The 22,428-nt window shown below is 37.9% G+C and overlaps 1 protein-coding gene across 1 annotated transcript in view; it reads left to right on the top strand.

The window, feature by feature from the left end:
• The window catches only part of LOC113059988 (ETS domain-containing transcription factor ERF-like), a 41,273-nt gene extending 19,209 nt beyond the window's left edge, over positions 1-22,064 (top strand). Inside the window, exons 2-5 of the mRNA XM_026228732.1 lie at positions 6,391-6,625; positions 16,890-17,005; positions 17,100-18,130; positions 18,617-22,064. Of these exons, the coding sequence (XP_026084517.1) occupies positions 6,391-6,625; positions 16,890-17,005; positions 17,100-18,130; positions 18,617-19,195 (1,961 nt within the window). The 3' untranslated portion in view covers positions 19,196-22,064. The remainder of the gene's footprint in view (positions 1-6,390; positions 6,626-16,889; positions 17,006-17,099; positions 18,131-18,616) is intronic.
• The last annotated feature ends 364 nt before the right edge of the window (positions 22,065-22,428 follow it).

Below are 22,428 nucleotides of genomic sequence, written 5' to 3'. Positions count from 1 at the left end.
ATATACAGGTTCACACTCATTAATCTGTTGTTATGCTCTCTCCCTCTTTTTTTCTATATAATTAATCTTAAACAGCAGTATGGTTTCACTCTGCTCACTGAGAGACTGTGATTTTTTTTGATCGTATATCTTACATTTATGACATTAGTTCATCATGTACTGTAGTCAGTAAAACATATTTCCTACCAACAGGTGGCCAGTGCTGGTGTTAGAGTTTTTGTCACAGTAAAAAGATCATTTTTAACAAGATGCATGATAATTTCATTCTGAACTTAACTGTATCTTACTGAAAACTGTATTTTATCTTGGATTGTTTTTGTGATCCTGTCACTATGTAATGCAGATGAATACAAGAGTTAAAAATCAGTTTTTACCGGAATCTCTAAAGCCGACGTGAGAACTGGAGCACAGCTTATTTCACATGCGAAGTGTGCGTTTCTGTTATTACAATCAAAGCAAAACAAAAAACAAAAATTTGTGGCACAATAAACCTTTTAAAGCAGAATTTATTCATAAATAATAATTTGAAAGATTTATGATATTACGCATACTATGACTAAATTAAATTACGTTGAATTCCATTCCGTTGAGTGTTAAGAATCATATGCCAATTTTTTTTAGCAGTGACATGGTTTTAAGAAAAGTTTAACAGGAGAAGGACATAAGACACAGTGTGTTGTCAAAATGTGTGTTGTGTAAGTGTGCAAAAACAGTCTCAACATGTTTTTGACAGTATCCACACACACATACAAATTCACTTTGTGACCTCAAGACACACACTTTGAATGCCAACTTTTTGCTATATTCATCCCTCACACTCACCTGTTAAACCATTAATGGATGGATTTGATTTATCTATCCATCATCTTTTACCAAACTCTCTTTGTTGGCAGCTCCCGTCTGAGAAAAGAGGAGACAGAGGAAGAGCTGTTCTTGTTTTGCTTCTTCCCAGCCAACAACTGAATCCCTCCTCTGTGCTGCCTGACAGAAACTCCTTCAGAACTTTTTGAGAAGTTATTTTTAGTCTCTCTCTCATCTGCTCCCTCTCTCAATTTCAATTTCAAAGTACTTTATCAGCATAGTTGTTTTGCGTATAGTTTTATTAAAGCATCAGCATTGACAAGATTGTTAAAAAAAACAATAAAACCTATAATGTACAATTTTTATTTATTTTTATTTATACTACTATCCATTCAAAACTTTGGAGTCAGAAACATTTCTTATTCTATCATTTGAAAACCGATTTGCTGCTTAATGTTTTGTGGAATTTCTTTATTTACTTGTGTATTTATTTTCAGGATTATTGATTAGTAGAGGGTTCAAAAGAACATTACACTGATCAAAAGTGACGGTAAAAACATTAAAAAAGATTTAAATTTAATACGTCCTTACTGAGTAAAAGTATTCATTTATTTAAAAAAATCAAAACAAATAAAAAATGTTACCTTCAAGCTTTTAAAGAAGTGTATAAATAAAATATAAAATAGATTGATGGTGTTAATATTGCTTTTATAAAACAACCAAATTGTTAAATAACTTACATTTCAGACAAAGTGTGGGCTGTAAGTGTTAATGAAGTTATTTTAACAAGCCAAAACATCAAATTAATTTAACATAATTAAAGCCAGTCAACACACTTGAAATCAAAAGGGTTAACATTACAGTATGAAATATTCATTAAAATCAAATATAATGAGCACTAAATACCATTCAAAACTTCCACCAAAATCTCAGTAAATATTAAGGCTACTGGCATTTAGAGAAAATGAATGAGATAGTGATATAAAGTTTTTGGGGGGGATGGTGTGAAGTTCAAATTTAAATCTGGCCGTGACAGATGCCTGTCTGCCCTCCTCCAGTATCGGCTGCATTTGACCCGTTTCAGACATTTTAGGAAAATGTGAGGTCTGTGTGAAAGTGTGTCTCTGTGGGTCGCCATGTCCTTCTTTGTGTAAGAACATGCCACTGTTTAGAGCAGAGCAGTAGTTTCCTCGGATGCTCTGAATTCTTTAAATACTTCCTATGAAAGTCTAAAGTGCAGGAGTGCCTGCGAGATTTACATTCTTGAGTGCAATCGATGCCTGAGAGAGAGAGAGAGAGAGAGAGAGGGAGGGAGGGAGGGAGGGAATTTGACCTGAGTGACAACAGACTACTAGAAGAGCTATGATCTCATCCCTCTCTCTCTCTCTCACCCCATCCCCCTTTCCCTCTCTCTATTGTTTCCTTCTCTCCCACTCCCTCCTCAGGCCCCCTCTTTTCTTTTCCTTCTTGTTCTCTCATCTCTTTTCTCTTCTGTTTCTCGTCTTGTCTCTCCTCTCCCTGTCATCTCGCTCAGTTTTCCACGTTCTTCTTTCTAAGTTTTCTTCACTCTTTTTAACTCTCACACACTTGGGCATCCCAGGACAGAGAGAATATCTCCCAACAACACACACTAAGCTAGTCGGGTTGTTGCATTATTGATGAGGTGTGTGTGTGTTTTTTGGGTCTGTCTTGTCTCCTCTGTAATGGGGATCCAGTGTCTCCATCTGGGGGGAGTGGGGCAGAGAGAGGGAGAGAAGGTGTATGGGGGGGGGCGAAGGTCACAGAGGTTAAGTAGGGTGGGGGGATGAGGTCATACACTCTCACACAAAACAGCATGCTATTAAGACACTCGCACAACCAACTCATCACCCACGCGGACTTCACGTTGATTCACTTTCTAAAAACCCAAAACTGTCAGTAATGTACAGTTTCCATGGCTTGTTTTATTTTTAGATTAGGGCTTGAATTTAGACAGATGTCCTGGGAAATCCATTTTAATTTAACCTAAATTTCTGCATTGCGTAAATCATAGGACCCTGCATTATGGGGTTGGGGTCTTTCATTTGAGTTCCAAAATTAAAATTAAAATCTTTATTATTATTATTATTTTTTTTTTGGTGTATTCAAAAATTTATGTTCTAATCCACTAATAGAAATCATCGTTGTCAACCAGTGCAGGTTTAATTTTCTGTGGATTTGCACAATGAAGAAATTCGCAAAGAAGTTTCTTTTAAATCTGGAGTTGGTGATGAACAATGATGATTGGTTGCTTTCATTAAAATGTAATTGTCAAACAAAGGCTTATCCAGCTATTTTGACATTGGCTGTTAAAATTTTCCTGTGTATTTTAGTTTGCACTGTGTAAACTGTAAACTGTGATATGAACCTATACAGATGCATCATTCATTCCATATTTGCAGGCCGAAATTATATATATATATATATATATATATATATATATATATATATATATATATATATCAGCAAGGATCCACTATATAGATAAATGACAATAATGATATTTAGAAATATTTCTTTAAAACTTTTCTACAAAAATTGTCTTCATCAAAGAACAAACTTTCACACTTCATTAAGCAACTTATTTCAACTAATAATAATCTGAAATGATTCTTGAGCACTAGAGCAGCCTAATGAACTGATTTCTGAAGGATCATGTGACACCTGAAGAAATGGCTGCTGAAAATTCAGCTTTACCATTACAAAAAAAAACATGAGAGAATATTCAAACAAAGAACAGTTATTCTAAATTGTATTAAAATGTCACAATGTTATTTTATATCAAATCAATAATAAAATATCAGCCTTGATGAATATAAAAGACTTCTTTCAAAAACATTGAAAAAATCAAAAACCGGTAGTGTACCTATTTTATTTGTACGCATAGGTGTGTATTTCTGAGAAATGCAGAGGTGTCGTGTGATACGATTGAAGTGTGAAACATGGGTCATAACAGGGCATCAGTGCTGGATCGCTCGGTAAATCGTCTGTAATGTGGTTAATAATACACACACACAAACACACACACACACACACACACAGTGCCTGAAGAGGTTTCATGTCAAAAAACAAGCTCACTGCCGTTAGAGTTTCTTTACACGTGTAACAGCTGTTGATTCTGAGACAAACACAGAGATCGGTCGACTGGCACAGTATTAAGATCACACCTGAATCAGGGTGCTGACTGAGTTGAATTGTGTGTGTGATTGTAGACTTGAATGTGAATCAACATTGATGTTTGTATGTTACAATGGAGCAGTAACTGTATCTGTGCCTGCTGGTGCATGTGTGTGTGTGTGTGACTCCTAGTGTCTCCTCTTTATTGTTCATCAGGGAGTTTGACAGACATATTGAGTTTAGCTCAACTTCTTAGTAGGGATCCTTTTCATGTGTGTGCACGTGTGTGTGTGTGAGTGAATAGGGAGATATAGAATGAGAGAGAGAGAGAATGTGAGCTGTGAAACCAGATCCTTGTCTGCAGTTTCTGAAGTCAGACGTAGCTCTCTGGTGCATGGTACATTTGACCTCTTAAAGGAGCAATCAGATGTGCCCTCTAATAAGAGTTTGTGTGTGTGTGTGTGTGTGTGTGTATGTGTGATGTTTTGAGAGCACGTAGAGGTTATAGGATGTGCTATGTTGTAATGTACTTCTGTTTATTTGCTGAAGGTAAAAAGTATAGTAATAAAAAAGTAAAGTAATAAACGTCTTTCCAGTCCGAGTATAAAACCACACTGACTCTGACACTGCCTCTCAAACTGTACAGAAAAGGTAGTGTGTTTTCACTGGGTTCCTGTCATGTCGTTCTGGTTGTTAGCAGTTAGAAACAGGAAAAACAACCACTTGAGTGTGTATTGTAGATTTGTTGAGTCATCAGGAGGAAGTGATTTGTCTGATTCTACGAACCAGTAAATTGTCGGAAGCTGTTGAGACGTGTTTGGATCATTTATAATAAAAGCAAAACTGACTCATGGTTGATTTGAAACTCTCCATAGTCTGATCTAAATGGATATACCTAATTATCCTAAATGCCTTAAAGTTATAAATGAGAATGAGCTTTTACTTGGTGGAAAAGACACATTTTATTCTGCAGGAGTGTATTGGACAATGAAGTGAAGGTTTAAATGCAGTAAAACTCAAGGTAGCGCGGTTAGACATCATTTAAACAGAATGAATAAAAGTCAAAAAAAAAAAAGCTGCCTGGTAAGAGTTACTCATGCAGGAGCAGTTCCTTGTGTTTGTGTGTGTGTGTGTGTGCACCTACTTAACCTAATTTTGGGGGCAAATTTGTACCCAGAAGTAAGTAAAATTTGACAACCTACTTTTGGAGATGTGTCTTCATTTGTAATAATGGTATAAAAATAAAATTTACATTTTGTTTTGGTTTTTTAGAATTCTGTAAGTTTCCTGTTGGGCTGTAAGTTAGATTATATTATTTACAACTACCTCTATATGAAAACATTAGAAGTCTATTAAATGTTCCAATTTACATAGTTAAGTAAGTATGTGTGTGTGAAACTGAGTGTTAAGAGGATCAGCTGTTGAGGAACCACTGTGAGCCGTTACCCTATCCGACCTTTACCAGCCTCAGCTTAACCTGACCCTGCCTGACCCCACTTCACCCGTCCTCACCCTCAGTGACTGGACACCCTCCATCCTCTGCAGCCCTTTCAAATCATTTCTTGTTTCTTAAAAAAAATGCCAATCACATTCGGTTGTGTGTTAGATTGAGTGAGGTTGCTGGTGACAAATCAGACCTCAAGGAGATTGATGATAAGAGATGTGACGATATAGAGCGTTTTGAAGATTTACCTTTAAAGATTCAGTGAAAGCTTTTTTTTTCTGAGGTGACTTGCATTACGTAAAAGATATGCATTTCATCAGTTATTTCTCTGGCAGTTGAATTCAGTTATTTTGTAATTAAAACATGTCTGATATTAACTTGAACTGTGTCACCTGCTTGTAAAATCATTTTAATTTACATTTCAAACCGGACACAGACAAGTGTGTAGATTGGATTGACCTAATATCAGCGTCCAGTATTGATAAATGCCAATATCCAGAAAAAAAAAAAAGTAATAATTATAATTGATGAATGAATACAGTTATAGGGGATATATATTGGTCAGTATTTGAAACTTGTGTTTACCAATTTTTAAGTCGTTTTTTTAAAACGCTAATGGTTTAATAACACTGTAATCTTTAGGAAATCTCAAAATAAATATATAATTTATTTTTGTGCTCAGATTATAATGTTGTGATGCTATAATTTACATTTTTAAATTTATTTAGACAAAGTTGTATAGAATTTTAATATTGGCCAATCCCAATTTTTGGATTTTGGTTTAATGTTAAAGCTGGAGTTCAAACTGAAAAGCAGGGAAATAGGATTTCCCAGGTCAGACTCTGATATGCAATACATGCTATATACAGTATGATGCAGTTTACATGCCTACTGAAGATGATGATGATGGCAGCAGTGAAAGGGAGGATCACTGGCCTTGTTTTTCAGTGAATAAATGTAGTCATTTTTTATTGCATCTAGACATATTTGTCCTCTCTTCGTCTCTGCAGGGTTTCCGTTCCCAGACTGGGCCTATAAGCCCGAGTCCAGTCCTGGCTCCAGACAGATCCAGCTGTGGCACTTTATCCTGGAGCTGCTGAGGAAGGAGGAGTATCATGATGTGATTGCCTGGCAGGGAGATTACGGGGAGTTTGTGATCAAAGACCCCGATGAGGTGGCCAGGCTGTGGGGCGCCCGCAAGTGCAAACCTCAGATGAACTACGACAAACTCAGCAGAGCTCTCAGGTAAGTCCTTTTTTGTCTTTGCCTTTATTTCTGTTAACAATTATGTCCTGCGCAAGCTGTTTAATCTGGAACAGTTTACAGTACACTTATTTCAGACACAATCCCTCTTAAGCAGCCTGTGCTTTTATGGTTAAAGACCTTTCAGTTAATGGCCATTTAAAGCTCTTTTAACTGATTTAATATTTGTTATGATTTGCCCCTATTATTTTTTACGCCTGGTTTGTCTTTTCCTCCTCATAACATTTTTGGACCAGCCAAAATAAAATGATCATTACAAAACATGGTCCATCTTCAAACACATCCAGACTTTTAACCATTCACCATTTTAAAAGGAAAATCCTGGACAGTTTTAGTTTGACCAATGAAAGCTGAGGCCTATTTCTGCTCAGCCTGAATGTAGAGGAGGCAGCTAAAGCGTCTGACTCTTGTGTTGCATTATGGGATTGACCCTTCTGCTGAAGAGTCATGATTGCTTGGAGTCTGATCTCTCAGTAATCCCAGTCCATTTACCTGTGCAGGAGCTGTGATCTCATTAGAGTACAGACAGACCAATGTATTCTGAGCAGCCGACCGTTTTAGCCTTCACTTCAATTTCTGACCTGATCTGCATTTGCTCATTTGTACCGTTATTTTTGTCTCAGACTCACCTGCTTTAGCAGATCAGCGCTGATCCTCAAAGTGGATGGAGAGTGGTCCACTCTGAGTAAACCCACATGAGGGTTCAGTGCTGGATTTAATCAGTCAAACACTCAATTAATTACCATCAGTGTATGATCCAGTACAGTTGATGTGGGCTTTGTCAAAGGGAGAGTAATTCAGCCATTTCAATATTAAAAATGATGTAGAAACTATTATCACACAGATATTGCTAGTACATTTTACAAACAATTACACAGAAACTAGAGTTGGGCCGATAGACGATGGCATCGTTTTCAAATTCACGAGTTTTTGAATTTTTAAACAACTGTACTTGCAGATAATGAAACACTGATGAAATAAAATACCTCTTAATAGTACTTTAAAAGAACACACTTAGGTAGACTTTATAATAATGTCAAATTTGGGATGTTTACTTTAAATTACAAATTCATCATTACAAATAGAATTTTTATAACCGGATAGATTTTTTTATAAACAATCCAATTCCTATCTGATACCAGCGCAGGTGAAAAAAAAATCTATGTATAATTTCTATACTTCTGTGTGCTGACCTGATCACCACTCTTATGTGTTAAACACAATCTGCTAAATATAGACATCATTTAATTGAAAAAAACAAAAACAAATGAAATAATATATAATAATTATCTCTGGCAAAAAATACTATTATAAACAAGGTTAGTGGATAATTCACCAGCAAAAGTTATTCTATAAAAATCATGGGTGCACAATAATTTTATAAAAACCTTCAAACTAAACTAAACATTTAGTGAAACAACATTATTTAGTGGGGAACAAAAACAAAAACGTAGGACTAAATCTGGTCAAATATTACACATTGCTGTTTGTATTGTCATAAAATACATTAATGAAAAATAAAAAATAAAAATAAAATACATTAATGCAAAACAAGTTATATATATATATATATATATATATATATATATATATATATATATATATATATATATATATATATATATATATATATATATATATAAATAAATGTTTTTAAATTATATATATATATATATACAATTTAAAAACATTTATTTTAAACCCATAGCACAGTAATATAAGCAGCAACATATAATAGATAGAACAGAAATTATAAAAGGACAATTGATAATCCTTCATTGCGCAAAAGCATGGGTTCTCAAACTTCTCCATGAAGTACCCCCGCCTATATCTCATACACACACTTCAGGTCTTGCAGTCTATACTAATGAGTCAAATCAGGTGTGATAATTGAGGGAGACATGTACAATTTTGTATGGCAGGGGGTGAAATTGCTACAGTACACTTGAAATATAGTGCCAAAAATCATTATGGTGCTTTATAATGTTTTTGTGCCTTTCATGGGGCTTAACAATAACTCAGAATATTATATGCACTATATCAGATCCGGATCAGTCTCTTCTGACCGATACTCGATCCGACAGAAAATGGCAGTATCGGAGCCGATACCGATACTGAGTACAGGATATTTGAATATTTGGATGCTGTGTTGTTTTATTCAGTATTTGTCATTTCAAATAAAATAATCAAATGTGTGTGTGTGTGTGTGTTTGTGTGTGATGGTGTGTTTTTCCATCGATTAAACAGAAGATAATGACTGTTTTTAAAAGCTCTGCCACTTATGTTGGATTATCTAAGTTATACTTTAGTTCTCTTCTTCTCTATTTTTATCCTATTGTTTGTTTTTACCAGATCAGATTTTCACTGTATTTCTTTACAAAACAGAAAGTATAATGAGAGTGAAGTGTAAATTGTTTACCTGCTGACAGCTGTGCTATAACATGATGTCACTCTTCCTCTTCACTCTGTTATTACAAATGTAAATGTGTGCTCTGTTCGCACAAGTGTATGTTTTGCCTTATGTGTTTGAAAGAAAGTATAGCTGTAAAGCCATGTAATTATAAGTGATTTCTCTCAGACTGTCCATATCACACTTAGACAAACACACACTGACACAGACACGGTTGCCAGATTGTCTTTCCAAACTCAGATTTGAGCATAATTTTTACTATGCACCTTCAGTTAGATTAATCCATTTTTTTTTCATAGTCACAGCTACCAAAAACGCTGTCAGAATATGGAACACAACTGATGTCCATTCATTCTGAATAATCCTGTGCTCTCATCTAGAGAGGATCTGTAATCCTTAGCATTATAATTTTTTTTAAAGTAATGTCACATGAAAATGCTCTTTTCACATCATCATTAAGCATTGAGGAATAAGTGATCTGATCACTACAAGTGCTAAATCCTGGAAGTACTGCTTTTCAGCATCTTTACAGGCCTCAACACCTAAAGCATTGCCTGGATAGAGGAGAAGTCCTATGATGCACAATTCTCCATTGTCAAGAGTCTCATTTGGCTATAAAAAATGACTTTCAGGGTCATGTACCATATTTTTGAAGGGTCTTCTTAGGTTTCTTCTCACTTTACCATTGTTAATATTAGTAGTCGACCAATATATCCCCAAGGCCGATATATCGGCCAATATTTGGCATTTTTCAAATATCGGTATCGGCTGATGAGTTTTCTGCTTGGCCGATGTGTTCGAGGCGGGACATTTTTTTTGAAGGTACTGAGAGCAACAGCACCTGAGAACAGTGCTCACACTTTCTCTCTTGTTTGTCGTCGTCGTTAACAGTTCTGTCTTATACGGATAGAAGTATGTCTAATAATCAAATAGAATGGTTAAAAAAAATTTATATACAAAAATTATTTTAACGATTTATTTTATATTAGGCCTATTAGTAATAGAAAGGCAAACATTATAATACTTCCTTGTTTGCCGTCAGCATTAATCAAATACGCATTTCTATAATTTTAACAAATCTTTGAATGACTAATGAACATTTCATTTCACAAACCTTGCAAACTCAGTCGAATCCATCTGTGAGATCTTGTGAAGTGTGTTTTCAGCATAATCACATGTTCTCTGCATTATGGTCAGTCCGTGTAAATTGAATGCTTTAAACTTTAAACTCGTGATTTCAAATTATGCTGCGCTTTATGCATTTGCCCACTGTCATATTCATGTCAATTTCACAGTGTGCTGTATGTAAAATGAGTGTTACCCCGGCTTTATTAAAAAAATATGATTCCCAATGCACACAAACTTCCCAGAATACTGAGTGACCTGTTGGTTACAGTGTTTACTTTTTATATATATTATAATTTTATTATATATTTATTTATTTGTGAAAATACTATCATCTTAAGCATAAGTATGTTTTTTTTACACATTTATTTTTTTATCCATCGTCAAATAATTTCAAATTTCTTAAATATTAATAATAATAATTAAAACAATTATATCGACTTTATATCTGCCATCAGCCGCCCTGCTTTCCAATATATCGGCATCGGCTGTCAAAAACACATATCGGTCGACCGCTAGTTAAGATTAATTAGGAAACCTGTTTTACTGTCAAACTGGATAAGTCGTTCTGTATAAGCTATGTGTGTAGAATTGTGTAGAACCTTTTTGTTATTTATTTCCTTCATTGTATATTTCCTTAAAAATGCACCCAAATCATGACAACATATTTGGTCTACCTGCCTTCTTTCGCGCAGTTCAATCTAAATTTGTTGACTTCAAATGGCTGAACTGGCAACACTGCACAAAGAGTGGCACAAAGAGTGCGTTTTGAAATCTGAACCTGGTAATTGTTGGGCTGGTGGGCCTTCATTTGCTGTCAGATAGAGACCTTGTCCTTTGATCATTCTCAGCATGAGTTCCTCTCTGTGTTCTGGGCAGGAGATATTTGCATCGCCCTCGTTAGAAGGTCATGCAGCCGCACATAACTTCTCATTTGAGTCCTCTGTTCACTTTCCTCTCTCTGTAGACCTTAGTCAGAGTAAACAGCACATTACTGTGAATGCGCTTCTAGTGGAAGTCTATAGGGCAAGGCATTAAAAGCAGAAATTTGTCAGTTGTATTTTTGTTCAATTGCTTGCACTAACTCTTTGGTACACATAATCTGTTATTTGGGCTATAAAATTACTTAAAATGTCTCCCACTTATCAAGAAAAGGTCACATTACAAGATATACTCACTGTAACTGTGCACAAATGAGTGATTTTCAGTCTAGTGACTTTTAAAACCATGTATATTGTAATCTTTATCCCAATGTAATACTCAGAAAGAATAGACTTCGGATGTTTCAATTCGGTTAATGAACATTAAAGTCACAACAAAAATGACGTAACAACAGACCTTTTCTTATGTATTTTGATGTTAGTTTCTACAAATGCTTATACATTTTAAACATTTTCAAGAGGTTTAAATTAACATTAGCCCAGATAAAAAAAAAATTGTTAGTTTATGAATCTCTAAAGTGTTTTAACAAACTGAGTGGTGAGTTGTAATTATTTTCTGTTATCTACTACTTTGAACAGAAGTTGTAAGTCAATACTGTCTTGTTCTTCTCGTCTTTTATCCCTCCTATTTCCTCTCCTCCATTCCTTTTTTCTTTGATGTCGGTGACTCACTGCCATTCCTCCACATCTACACCGCCTCCCCACCCCACAATCCCACACTCTACTCCTCCATCTGATTCATACCTTCAATCTGACACTTCTCAACTCACAACAGGGCTTTCACATTCAGCCCTGCACACTTGTGACGTCCCTTTATTTCAGGACAAACGCTCCTTTTCAGACATTTCTTGGCCACTCTATGGCATGCATTGAAGTCTGGGCTAATGCTCTAATCCTGACTGGAATTTGACTTGATGTTGATGGAGTTAGGGGTGTTGTTTCAATTATGTTCTCCTGCGGATGGCCCGCTGGGACTCAACTCATCACCTTCCTGCCACACGCGTGGGGGAATTCCAGAAAAAAACTGGAATTCTATTGTCCCTTTGTTGATGTTCCACTGAACGTCAGGACATTTCCCGTCTGGCATCGAGCATGATGGACGCCCAAATACTCATTCCCTTCTTTATTAAATTTCATCCCTCTTTTGTCAAAACTGACCTAACAGAACTCCCCAGATTCTGTTTATTTAAACTCACAGTGGCTACATGATAAGAATTTTTACTTAACAAAGTCATCAAAGAGTGCCAGTTTTAACCATGTGACCAACTTGAATCCATTGAAGCCCTTTTTTTATCCTATCAGAAACCTTCATGTCGTTTCAAAACAAATGACTTTTTCTTTTTCTGGTTAAGCTCAAAAGAAGATATTTTGAAGAATGTTTCAGCAGTTTTTGACCATTTGACGAAGTCATTGAGGTTAAACAATATTAAGGGCACCTTTCTGGCTTCCTTAAAACTTTTCTAGACCTTTTTCCCTTCATTGCCAACAGGAAATCCAAATCCATGGACAAAGTCTGTCGTCATATTAAACATGACTATGATGTTATTTCGATGTTAGACGTTCTTGAGAGATCTGATTAAGACTGGATGTGTGTGTGTCTGTGAGAGTGTGTGTGTGGAAAGAGTGGGTCAGAGGCCTTGTCCTACAACAGCTCTCTTTGTTTGGAGGTGGATGACAACATGCGTGTGTGTGTTTGGATTTCAGGGCAGTTTTGGGTCTTATTGTCAGGACAGAATGAGCTCTTTATTAGCTCAGTGGGTGGAGATACACACATACACACGCTAGTGCAAAAGTGACACGCGCTACCACATGCACCATACAAAACATGATGTTTATCTCTGGCTTCTCAGTAGAGCTTATGGATGGAGCGGATCTCACTGTCCATTTACCATCCGCCCTAGAGCCTCACAGACGCACTCGTACCCCACCCCAATCCGTCACTTTTTTCCCACTTTTTTTTTTTTTTTATGTAAACGCCCCCATAGTGAGGTTTTGTCATATTTCTTTCACACAAATTTGCCCCCAAAGTAGAGATAATACATGAACCTGTATATTTCCGAGGGCGTTGGTATTTTTTGACATTTGATATTAAGTTTCAAGGATATCTAATGATATTTTAGACTTTTTTTAGTGTGTGTTCGGATATTTTCAAGGATATTCAAGTTTGTGAGCTTGTTTTCAGACATTTGTGAGCATATTTTTAGGATATTTAAGATTTGAGACGTTTTTAGACATTTTGTGAAGGTGATTTTATAGTTTTGTATACTTTAGAAATGTTTGTGTGAATATATATATATATATATATATATATATATATATATATATATATATATATTACAAAGGTTTTGAGGATATTTTTAGAAATGTGTTTTCAGATATTTGTGAATATATTTTTAAAAGTTTGTTCATATGTCAGACATTTGTGTGTACAGTAAATAAACAAAAAAAGTTAATTAAAAATCCTATTTTGTGGTGATATACTCAGGCATTTGTGTCTATCGTTTAAAAGTTTGCAAGGATATTTTCAGAAATTTGCGAGGATAAAGTTTCTGGTTTGTTAGGATTCTTTTTCTCAATATTTGGTCCTCACAAATATAGCACAGTAAATGAACATTAAAGAAACACAGTGTACCTTTTTAGCTTCTGACTGATAATCCTCATGCTCTCTCTCTCTCTCTCTCTTTTCTTCATTCTGTCTCTTTTATAAAGCGTGTTGTGTGGGCCCTGATCTGCGAATACCAGGAATCGCTGTAGTGTTTGTTTAGCTCCTATATTCCCACCAGTGAAAGAATATCGACCCTGAGAGCTTTTAATAATCTGCCGTTTAATCCTAGTCATAACCCAGTGAAATCTGATTGTTTCCTGGAAACCTGCTCAACTGTCCCTCCTAAAGTCATTTTGTCTCCAGAGTAGGTGTGTCTGTGTTTAAAAGTTGTTCAGATTTGGTCATGTTATATGCTCTCCTTTGAACTGCCGGTCAGCAGCATCAGTGTTTCTGTCAGAGGAGCCCCCAGCGAGTGGGTTCACAGGTGTGGAAGTGAGTGTGACTGAAGGAGGGTCATTGCCACTAGATGCAGATGCTCAAAGAATCCTTTCTTCTGCTTTGAAGTCAGTTCAAATGCTCTTTAAAGTGTGTTTGAGAGAGCGAGTGCTCGTGCAGTCATGTGTGTAGGGTGGGCGGCACTTCTTTCACACACTGTTCTGCATCATAGACTATGACTTTAAGATATATTTTTTGTAAACAACTCCCATATCACACGCTTATCTTGTTTTACTTGAAAGCAAGACACAAATATTGATTAATATATATATTTGCAGGTTTTACTCCGGTTTTAGGGTCAAATAAAAGCATCTAATATTTTTAAAATCTAGTTTAAAACATGTCAAGTTTGTGGATTAATTATTTTGTTTTCAAGTTAGTTTCACATGGTTTTGAAAAATGTTTACGAGAAATGTCAACTAAGTAAAAAAAAAATGTAATAATGAAAATGTCATGTCGTATAACCATCAAGTAAAAACGAATAACATTCACCTTGAATTGAGTGTACACATCTTAGTTATCATTTTCAAAAAAAGTACAACGTTTTTGAATGTTTTTAATTAAGGGTAAGTGACTTATTTATTCATAATTACATTTTTCATCTTACATTTTGGTCATTTTTAGATTTATTGACCTTGAAACAAAGCCATAAGGGTCTGCAGGTCTGTTTTTTATTTTTTTAATAGCAATAAGAATAATTTAAATAAGTATTTCATGCTTGAATCAGGCTTGTTTTCACTTATGATTTAGGGAGAGTTGAATTTTTTAAATGTTTTTTTGACAATATAATATATAGATTTGGGTAAACCTGAACGGCATGTCTTTGAGCATCATATTGCTGAGACAAATGCATAATATGACAATTCAAGAAACACTTGTGTCACATATAATGTTTTTAATTTGACACTGGTTTTCACCACAGAAAGCACAACGTAATGTAGTTCGAGGAAGTTTAACCTCTGCTTTGAGAAACCAGCCGCATACTATATAGAAAGCATATCCAGCGACGCATTGTGTGGCTGTGCGAACAGTTTTTAAGAACCAGTCATATCTGACAGCCATAGAAATGAGTGTTACTTTGCCTGGCCTGTTGATCGGAACATCACAGTTCAGGATGTCATGGTTAGAGTATCGCTTCATCTCACCTCTGCGTTCTCATCTGTCATCCGTCATAAACTCAGGTTACCACTTCCAGCCAAACAGTGCAGACGTAAGTAGACTGTGTGAGCTGGATGTCTGCCCATGCAAACGTTGCTGCTACTGCTGCTGGTGTATTCGGTAGACATGCTAATCCACAGCTGTCTCAAGTATATTTATATCTCGCTATGTGGCTCAGAGTGTTATCGTAGGTCACATGATCACCGATCACCTGCTTACATCTGTGTCTTTGTTAATAATTGCATTGAAGGTGCATTGTGCGTATTTTGTGGTGTCGCAGTCACATGTTTGTCCCTTCTGGAGGTTGACCACATGTACTTAGTTAAAAAAAATGCTTGTCTGAACCTGATATAAAGAAATCAAATCATTTTGACCACAACTTAAATACATTTAAAACATTTTGAAAACGCTCACGTCTTCATCTGACCACAAGAATCTGTTTGTCTTGGCTTAATCTCCACAGACAAGACTGTCTGAACTCTCTCTCTCTCTCTCTCTCTCACACACACACACACACACACACACACACACACACATGCAGGGTGAGTAAATATATCCTCTATGCATTCAAAAAGCTCAGTGTCAGCATCTTCCGTGAAACATGTCATTCATAGAGAACTGTGGATGGAAGGTTATTAAGTACAAGATGAATCGTTGTCACAGGGATTTGCACACACACACACACACACACACACACACACACACACACACTCACTGGTGCAGGTCTGTAAGAAAGGTGCAGTGATATTGGAGTTACATAAATGAATGGAGGTTTGTGAGGAATAGAGAGATGTTACGTAAAGAACCGGGGATGGACAAAGGTTAATATATAGATAGGAAGAGAGAGCGAGAATGGGATTATATAAGGGGATTAAGAAAGGAGAATTTATCAGTGGGTTATAGTGTTATATAAACAGACACTAGAGTGACCAGAGCTGTCCTGACAATAGCTCCCATTACACAAACATACGCATAAAAATATATTAACAATACATACAAAACCATTTAAATACTTCCTGGGCTCTTGATTTACCTGTATTAAGCGGATTAATTTAAAATGTACACTGCATTGGTAGACATATTTAATTTATTTTTTATATAAACTTAATTATATATATAAAATCCAGTGTGTGTGTGTGTGTGTGCAAATTTATTATTTAACTAAATTTCAGATTTTCTTATAAATTATATATATAAATAATATATATAATGTAAACATTTATTTTTAAATTGAATTTAAATTAATTTATTTCAAATTTTCTTACAAATTTCTAGCATCAAAGCAATTTATAAAAAGTTACATGACAATGACTTTGTATTTAATTTCATTTTTCGATAATGCCACTCAAGCTGAACTCCACTAGTTTGTATCAAATCTGATGTTCATGTTCTCCAGGATGATTTTTTGAGATCATGAGATCAATATCGAACATTTGATTATTTTGATTTGTGCAGAATCTGGATTTTTTTATTATTCATTATACACGTTGACATTTTAATAACCCAATACCTTATTTCAGGTTTAAATGTGATTTCCGAGTGGGCTAATGTGTCCTGCTTGTCTCTGTGCAGGTATTATTACAACAAGAGGATTCTACATAAAACTAAAGGAAAACGCTTCACCTACAAGTTTAATTTCAACAAGCTGGTGCTGGTCAACTACCCTTTCATTGATATGGGGTCTGCAGGTAAAAAACGAGGACCCACAAATCACATACATTTGTTCACATAATAAAATGCAAAACACAACTAAGACCTTCACCTGTGTTTGTCTCTCCGCAGGAGCGGCTGTTCCTCAAAGTGCTCCACCAGTGCCTACAGGTCCCCATTTCCGTTTCCCTCCATCCACTCCTTCAGACTTGCAGGTGTCTGAGGTGCTGCGGTCCCCCAGCAGCGAGGAACTGCGCAGTCCGGGGATGTTCAGCGGCCGCCGCATCGCCCGTGGCTCTGTCTCTGACTGCAGCGATGGAACTTCTGTCAACTCTGAGATCGAAGATGGGAACGGAGGTGCGGCGGAGGAGAGAGTCACTGAACGAGTGGCTGAGAGGGCTGGAGGCGGCGGTTTCCGAGGTGCAGTTCACCCTCGTCTGTCTCACGAGGCGATGTTCAGGATGTACGGTGGACCGGGTGGTCACAGAGGTCATCGAGTGTCAGAGGTCGGCGGACACAGGGTTCATCCCGAGCCTCTCTCGCCGTTCACCATCTCGCCTCTGCCGGGTCCGGGAGGTCCTGGCCTGTTGGCACCACCTCTCTCGCCAGCACTCTCCATGACCCCAGGCTCTCACCTGGCCTACACTCCTTCCCCTTCCCTGTCGCCCATGCCTGGCTCCATCTTCTCCTTCAACCCAGAGGACATGCAGCGCTACCTGCAGGCTCACACCCAGAGCGTCTACAATTACCACCTGAGCCCTCGTGCCTTCTTTCATTACCCAAACATCTTCGTTCCTCAGCCTCAGCGCCTTGACAAAGGCATGCCCGGACCCCAGGGCTGTGATCGTGGTCCTGCCGAGAGGCCTTCGGTGCTCAATAGCCATCACTCCAGCCACCCACCACCTCACGCTCACCCTGTTCACCATCACCTGGGGGAGGAACAGCACCATTCTCCATTCAAGTTCAAGCTCCAGCCTCCCCCATTGGGCCGAAAACAGCGCGACAGTCAGGGTCGACAGGGCTCGCTGTCCTCCACATCTACATCTGGTCTGGGTTCCTCGTTATCATTTGGGAGTGATCTCAGTTCAGCCAGCGGATCAGGACTGGTGTCCAACTCCTCCTCAACTGGCTCGCTGAACAGCGCCGGGTTGCCCAAGATTAAGGTAATCAGGAATTATGATCTATACAATCACATGCACATATATGCACGTTATAATTTAGCTGAGTTTTTTTTTGTTTCATGTCCTTGTCTTTGGTTTGTCAAACTTGAGAAAAATGGGATGGTATGAATTCAGTCGGACTAAAGGCATGAGAATTATAAAAAGTACTAGCCGTAATACACTTGCTGACTTTGTAAGCGGTTACAAAGAAAAACTGGGCATCATACAACAAACAACTGAGGATCACACTCTGCGAGTGGTTCCAAACATAACAAACTCAAAGAGAAACCTGCACTTCTTGCTAGAAATACAATTTTATGCAGTCTAGTTGTAGTTATGCATAGTTATATACTCTTTATTTGTCTTGAAATTATCATCTGTAGTGCAAAAACAATTTTTTTCAGTCATCACAAAACTGGAAAATTCATGGGTATTAGTAGGGAGTACCCAACTCTGTTTTAACACTTCATAAACTCTTTCTCCCTCTAGGTTGAGCCCATATCTGACATTGAATCAGAGGAGGAAGTCGAAGTGACTGACATCAGTGATGAAGAAGCTGATGAAGAGTTTGATGTTTTCCCCTCTCACTACCATAAACACCGTCATCACCGTCACCATAATCATTATCCACACAGCCAAAAGTACCAGCAGCCCAACGGCACTGATGCCGCTCTCCACCCAGATGAGGACTTGGAGGAAGAGGTGTTCAAAGCCCCCGCCCCTCCGCCCTTCTTCATCCCTCCCAGCTCTTCCTCAGGTGATGGTCGGCGTGGTAACTCCGTCGTGAAGAGTGAACCCGTGGAGCCGGCGGACATGCAGCCACAAACCAGCTCCCAGTGCATCCCGCTGAAGCTCCGGTTCAAGCGGCGCTGGGATCAGGACCAGCACATGGAAGAGGCGGAGGACAAGAAAGTGAGAGGAGAAGAGAGGAACGGGATGGCGAAGGAGAGTGGGAGTGGAAGTGGGAGCGGAGAAGCAGAGAGCCCACCCCCTCTCGCTCATCACCGAGTTAGCACCGAGCTCCACCGAGCCACGGCACAGCTGTCACTGGAGAACAAGGAGTGCTGATGCACATCCACACACTTAGACGACTGCTGATACACAACTCTACAACTGCTGATGGACCCACACTCACACCTGACTCTTGAGATCAATGACTGCTGATACTCACAACAGTTATACTGACACATACACTGCACACTTAGACTAACTGACCCTTGCTTAATTGAGTCCCGTTCCCCAGGCTGCCCTCGTTCCCAAGCCGCCCTCAGCTTCAGACGAGGGGCTCAATGTCTCAATGTGACCGTAATGAAGAATGAGTTCACCCACGTGCCCCAGCGACCCTCAGGAGTCATGAACTTTGACCTTTGGCACTAGAGAATTTTTTTATATTTTTAGAAGAGAATTTTATTTTGCAAAGTGCCTGTGAGCTGTCCCTCAAAATCCCACAAAGAGAGCTAGAGATGGGTGTCAGAAAGACTTGATCTTCTTCTCCAGCAGCCCAGCATTATTGTCCTCAGCAACGGACTCTGATCAGTCTCCATGTGATGTGGTGGGATACAAATGCACAGAAAGTCACAAACAGACTCTGTTCTAAAACCAGCCTGGTCAGAAGTCCGAACCCTCAGGGACACAATCCCTCAACACACACACACACACTCAGACATGACCCCTTTCTTATTCCTTGTATGAAGTGTCTGATTCGGGTTTGACTGTGTGTGTTTCGGAAATCTAGCTGGTTGTAAGTTCTCAGGAAATCTCTCTCCTTTCCTTTTCTATCCAGACCAGCTCTCCTTAAAACTCTCGCACTCTCTTCCGTTCTCTTTTCATTCCTCTGGGACCATACCTGAATCACTTTCATTCCGTTTGGGGACGAAGTGACTCGGGCATAACATGCGGTTCTGAGACCATGATCCTAAATCTGTTAAATGGCTAGTTCCTTAGTTGGTTAGTCTTTGAAACGACAGTCTGAAGGTAATACACATTAGCAAGTTTATAACAAGCTTCCCTTGTATAGACAGTCCTTTAAGTGTGAACTAAACCAGCATCCCATACACACACACACACATAGACACACAAGCTTGTACAGTGATACTAGACCATCTGGGGGTCAAATTTGAACTATTTTGGCACTTGATGTACCCAAGTGCTGATTCTTTGTCCTTCAGCCACACAGAACAGCCGTGGACCTCTATGAGATCTTACTATGGACATGGGCAGGTGGAATAGCAGTTTCAATCCTTAATCCCTAACATTTAAATACTAACTTAAGAATAGAAAGACAGCAAAAGGCATGTGGCCAGAAGTCGCTCTCTTGCGTGCACACACACACATACAGACACACACTCTGCCTCTTATGCCTTGTTTTAATAGCATGTCTCACAAGGAAAAACAATTTTTTTTTTACAAAAGAACAGTATACACTCACTATACCTTTAAATATTATGTGTTGCACATACTATAAGCGGAAAGCATAGCATTAACATATATCAATTTCAGGGGGGTTTGTAACAGATTTCATTTTGAGGGGAAGGTTGACTCTTCTCCTCAGGGTAAACGTTGCTGTTTGGGTAAGGGAGGAAAATTTGGCTTTTCTTGTCATGGTAATAAAAGGTAGGGTAGAGGAGCAAAAGACTTAACTGTACATAAGACTCTAACAAAGCATGAGAGCTTTGCACCACAGATGATGTGGCACATTCGGTTCTTCAACCAGCACGCACCTCTTCAACATCCTGTTCTTACTGCCACAACTGATGTGTGTGTGTGTGTGTGTGTGTGTGTTTGAGAGAGGCTGCAGGTCTCTGTATGTCACACCACACCCAAGGCTATAATTATTTTGAAATCTTGCATCATGAACCTCATAAACCTGTGTGCACTAAAGCCCTGTGGAAGTTGAGCACAGGACTTGAGACATCAACAGGGTGGCCAGTCGGACACTAGCCATGATATAATGGTTTTTACAGTGACAGGAAGGCATTATATCACTGCTTAAGTGCCCCTAATACCTAAGATAATACATCAAACAAAACTGACTTGGCAACGGGTTACCTCCTCAAAGTTTTGGGCTCTTTCTAGCTGCCTTATTCCCACTTTAATCAGATTTGATTATGTTTAAGATCTCCTCTTGCTTTCTTAATAGATTCGCCAGGTCTTTAACTAGGATGCACTTGTTTTACGCCCGGCATACCTCAAAACTGAAAAATTGAATTGAGATGGGGTGTGCAGTATTGACCAGTGCAGTCTTGTAAACTTTTGTTTGGGCACAAAGTGTGTGCATTGTTTCTCTTTAAGGAGGGAAGTTATTTGTTTTCTCTTAGGCTGCTCTCATCGGTTATCCCAGGATGTCACTTGAGGCTTTGTTTTTCACCTGAACTGCTCTCTGGTGTCAATGTTGCTGTTCATCCTAATTATTATTAGTTATCATTATTTTGTTGACATGTTCTCCTCATATTGTCGTCATGATAACATTGTTTCCCCCCGCCCTGCCTTCCCACGAGCAACCTGACTGTGTTTAGCGTAAGATTTAAACTTTTGTAAATTAACATAAAACTGTAACTTTACTATGGTTGGTTATTGTGGAGAGATATAGGATGGAGGAAGGGCATTCAGGGGAGGTCTGGGTTTATGATTTGAACTCAAGTCATGTCATGTAATTGTTATTTTGTAGTGTTACTGATTTCTTGCTTTTGTACATTTTTTTTTTCCATCGGGGGATTGTATGATTTTAAAAGATATATTGTGTATTGTTTTATTGTGTAAAAGTCTCAATCTCTCACTTTCTATCTCAAAATGTATTTCTGTGGTTTCATAATTCATAATATCAGGTTTTTAATACCATGATGTAACATTTAAATTCCTCCTTTATTCGTTTTTTTGTGTTCTTTTTCAGAATTGTAATTAAAATGTAATCAGGGTCAATTAAACTGGTTAAAAGCCATCTGGTTTCTGCAACCTTTTTTCCATCTGTTTCAGTTTTGTGGAAGCTCTTACATGTGTAGTTTATTTTTATTTTTTGTTGCAATGACTACGCTTTGATGAGGGGAATCCAATAAATAAATAAATATGATTCCAAGCAAAGAAATATGCTTTAGATGTCCATTAGCAGCTGTGAAGTTCTTTATTTATTAAATTCATGTTGCGTATCCAGCCTGTTGATATAATATATAACATAGACTCTTTAAGACTGACCCCTGCTGTCTGAAGAGCAGAAGTACAAGCTTTATCGACCATCTAAAATCATCACTATTGATCTTAGAGACTCTTTTAGCACGTACAAATGATGAACTGAATATGAAAGTACA

This window comes from Carassius auratus, chromosome 41 (assembly GCF_003368295.1).
Source record: "Carassius auratus strain Wakin chromosome 41, ASM336829v1, whole genome shotgun sequence".
Lineage (NCBI taxonomy): Eukaryota > Metazoa > Chordata > Actinopteri > Cypriniformes > Cyprinidae > Carassius > Carassius auratus.
This window is presented reverse-complemented; position numbering and strand designations above follow the sequence as displayed.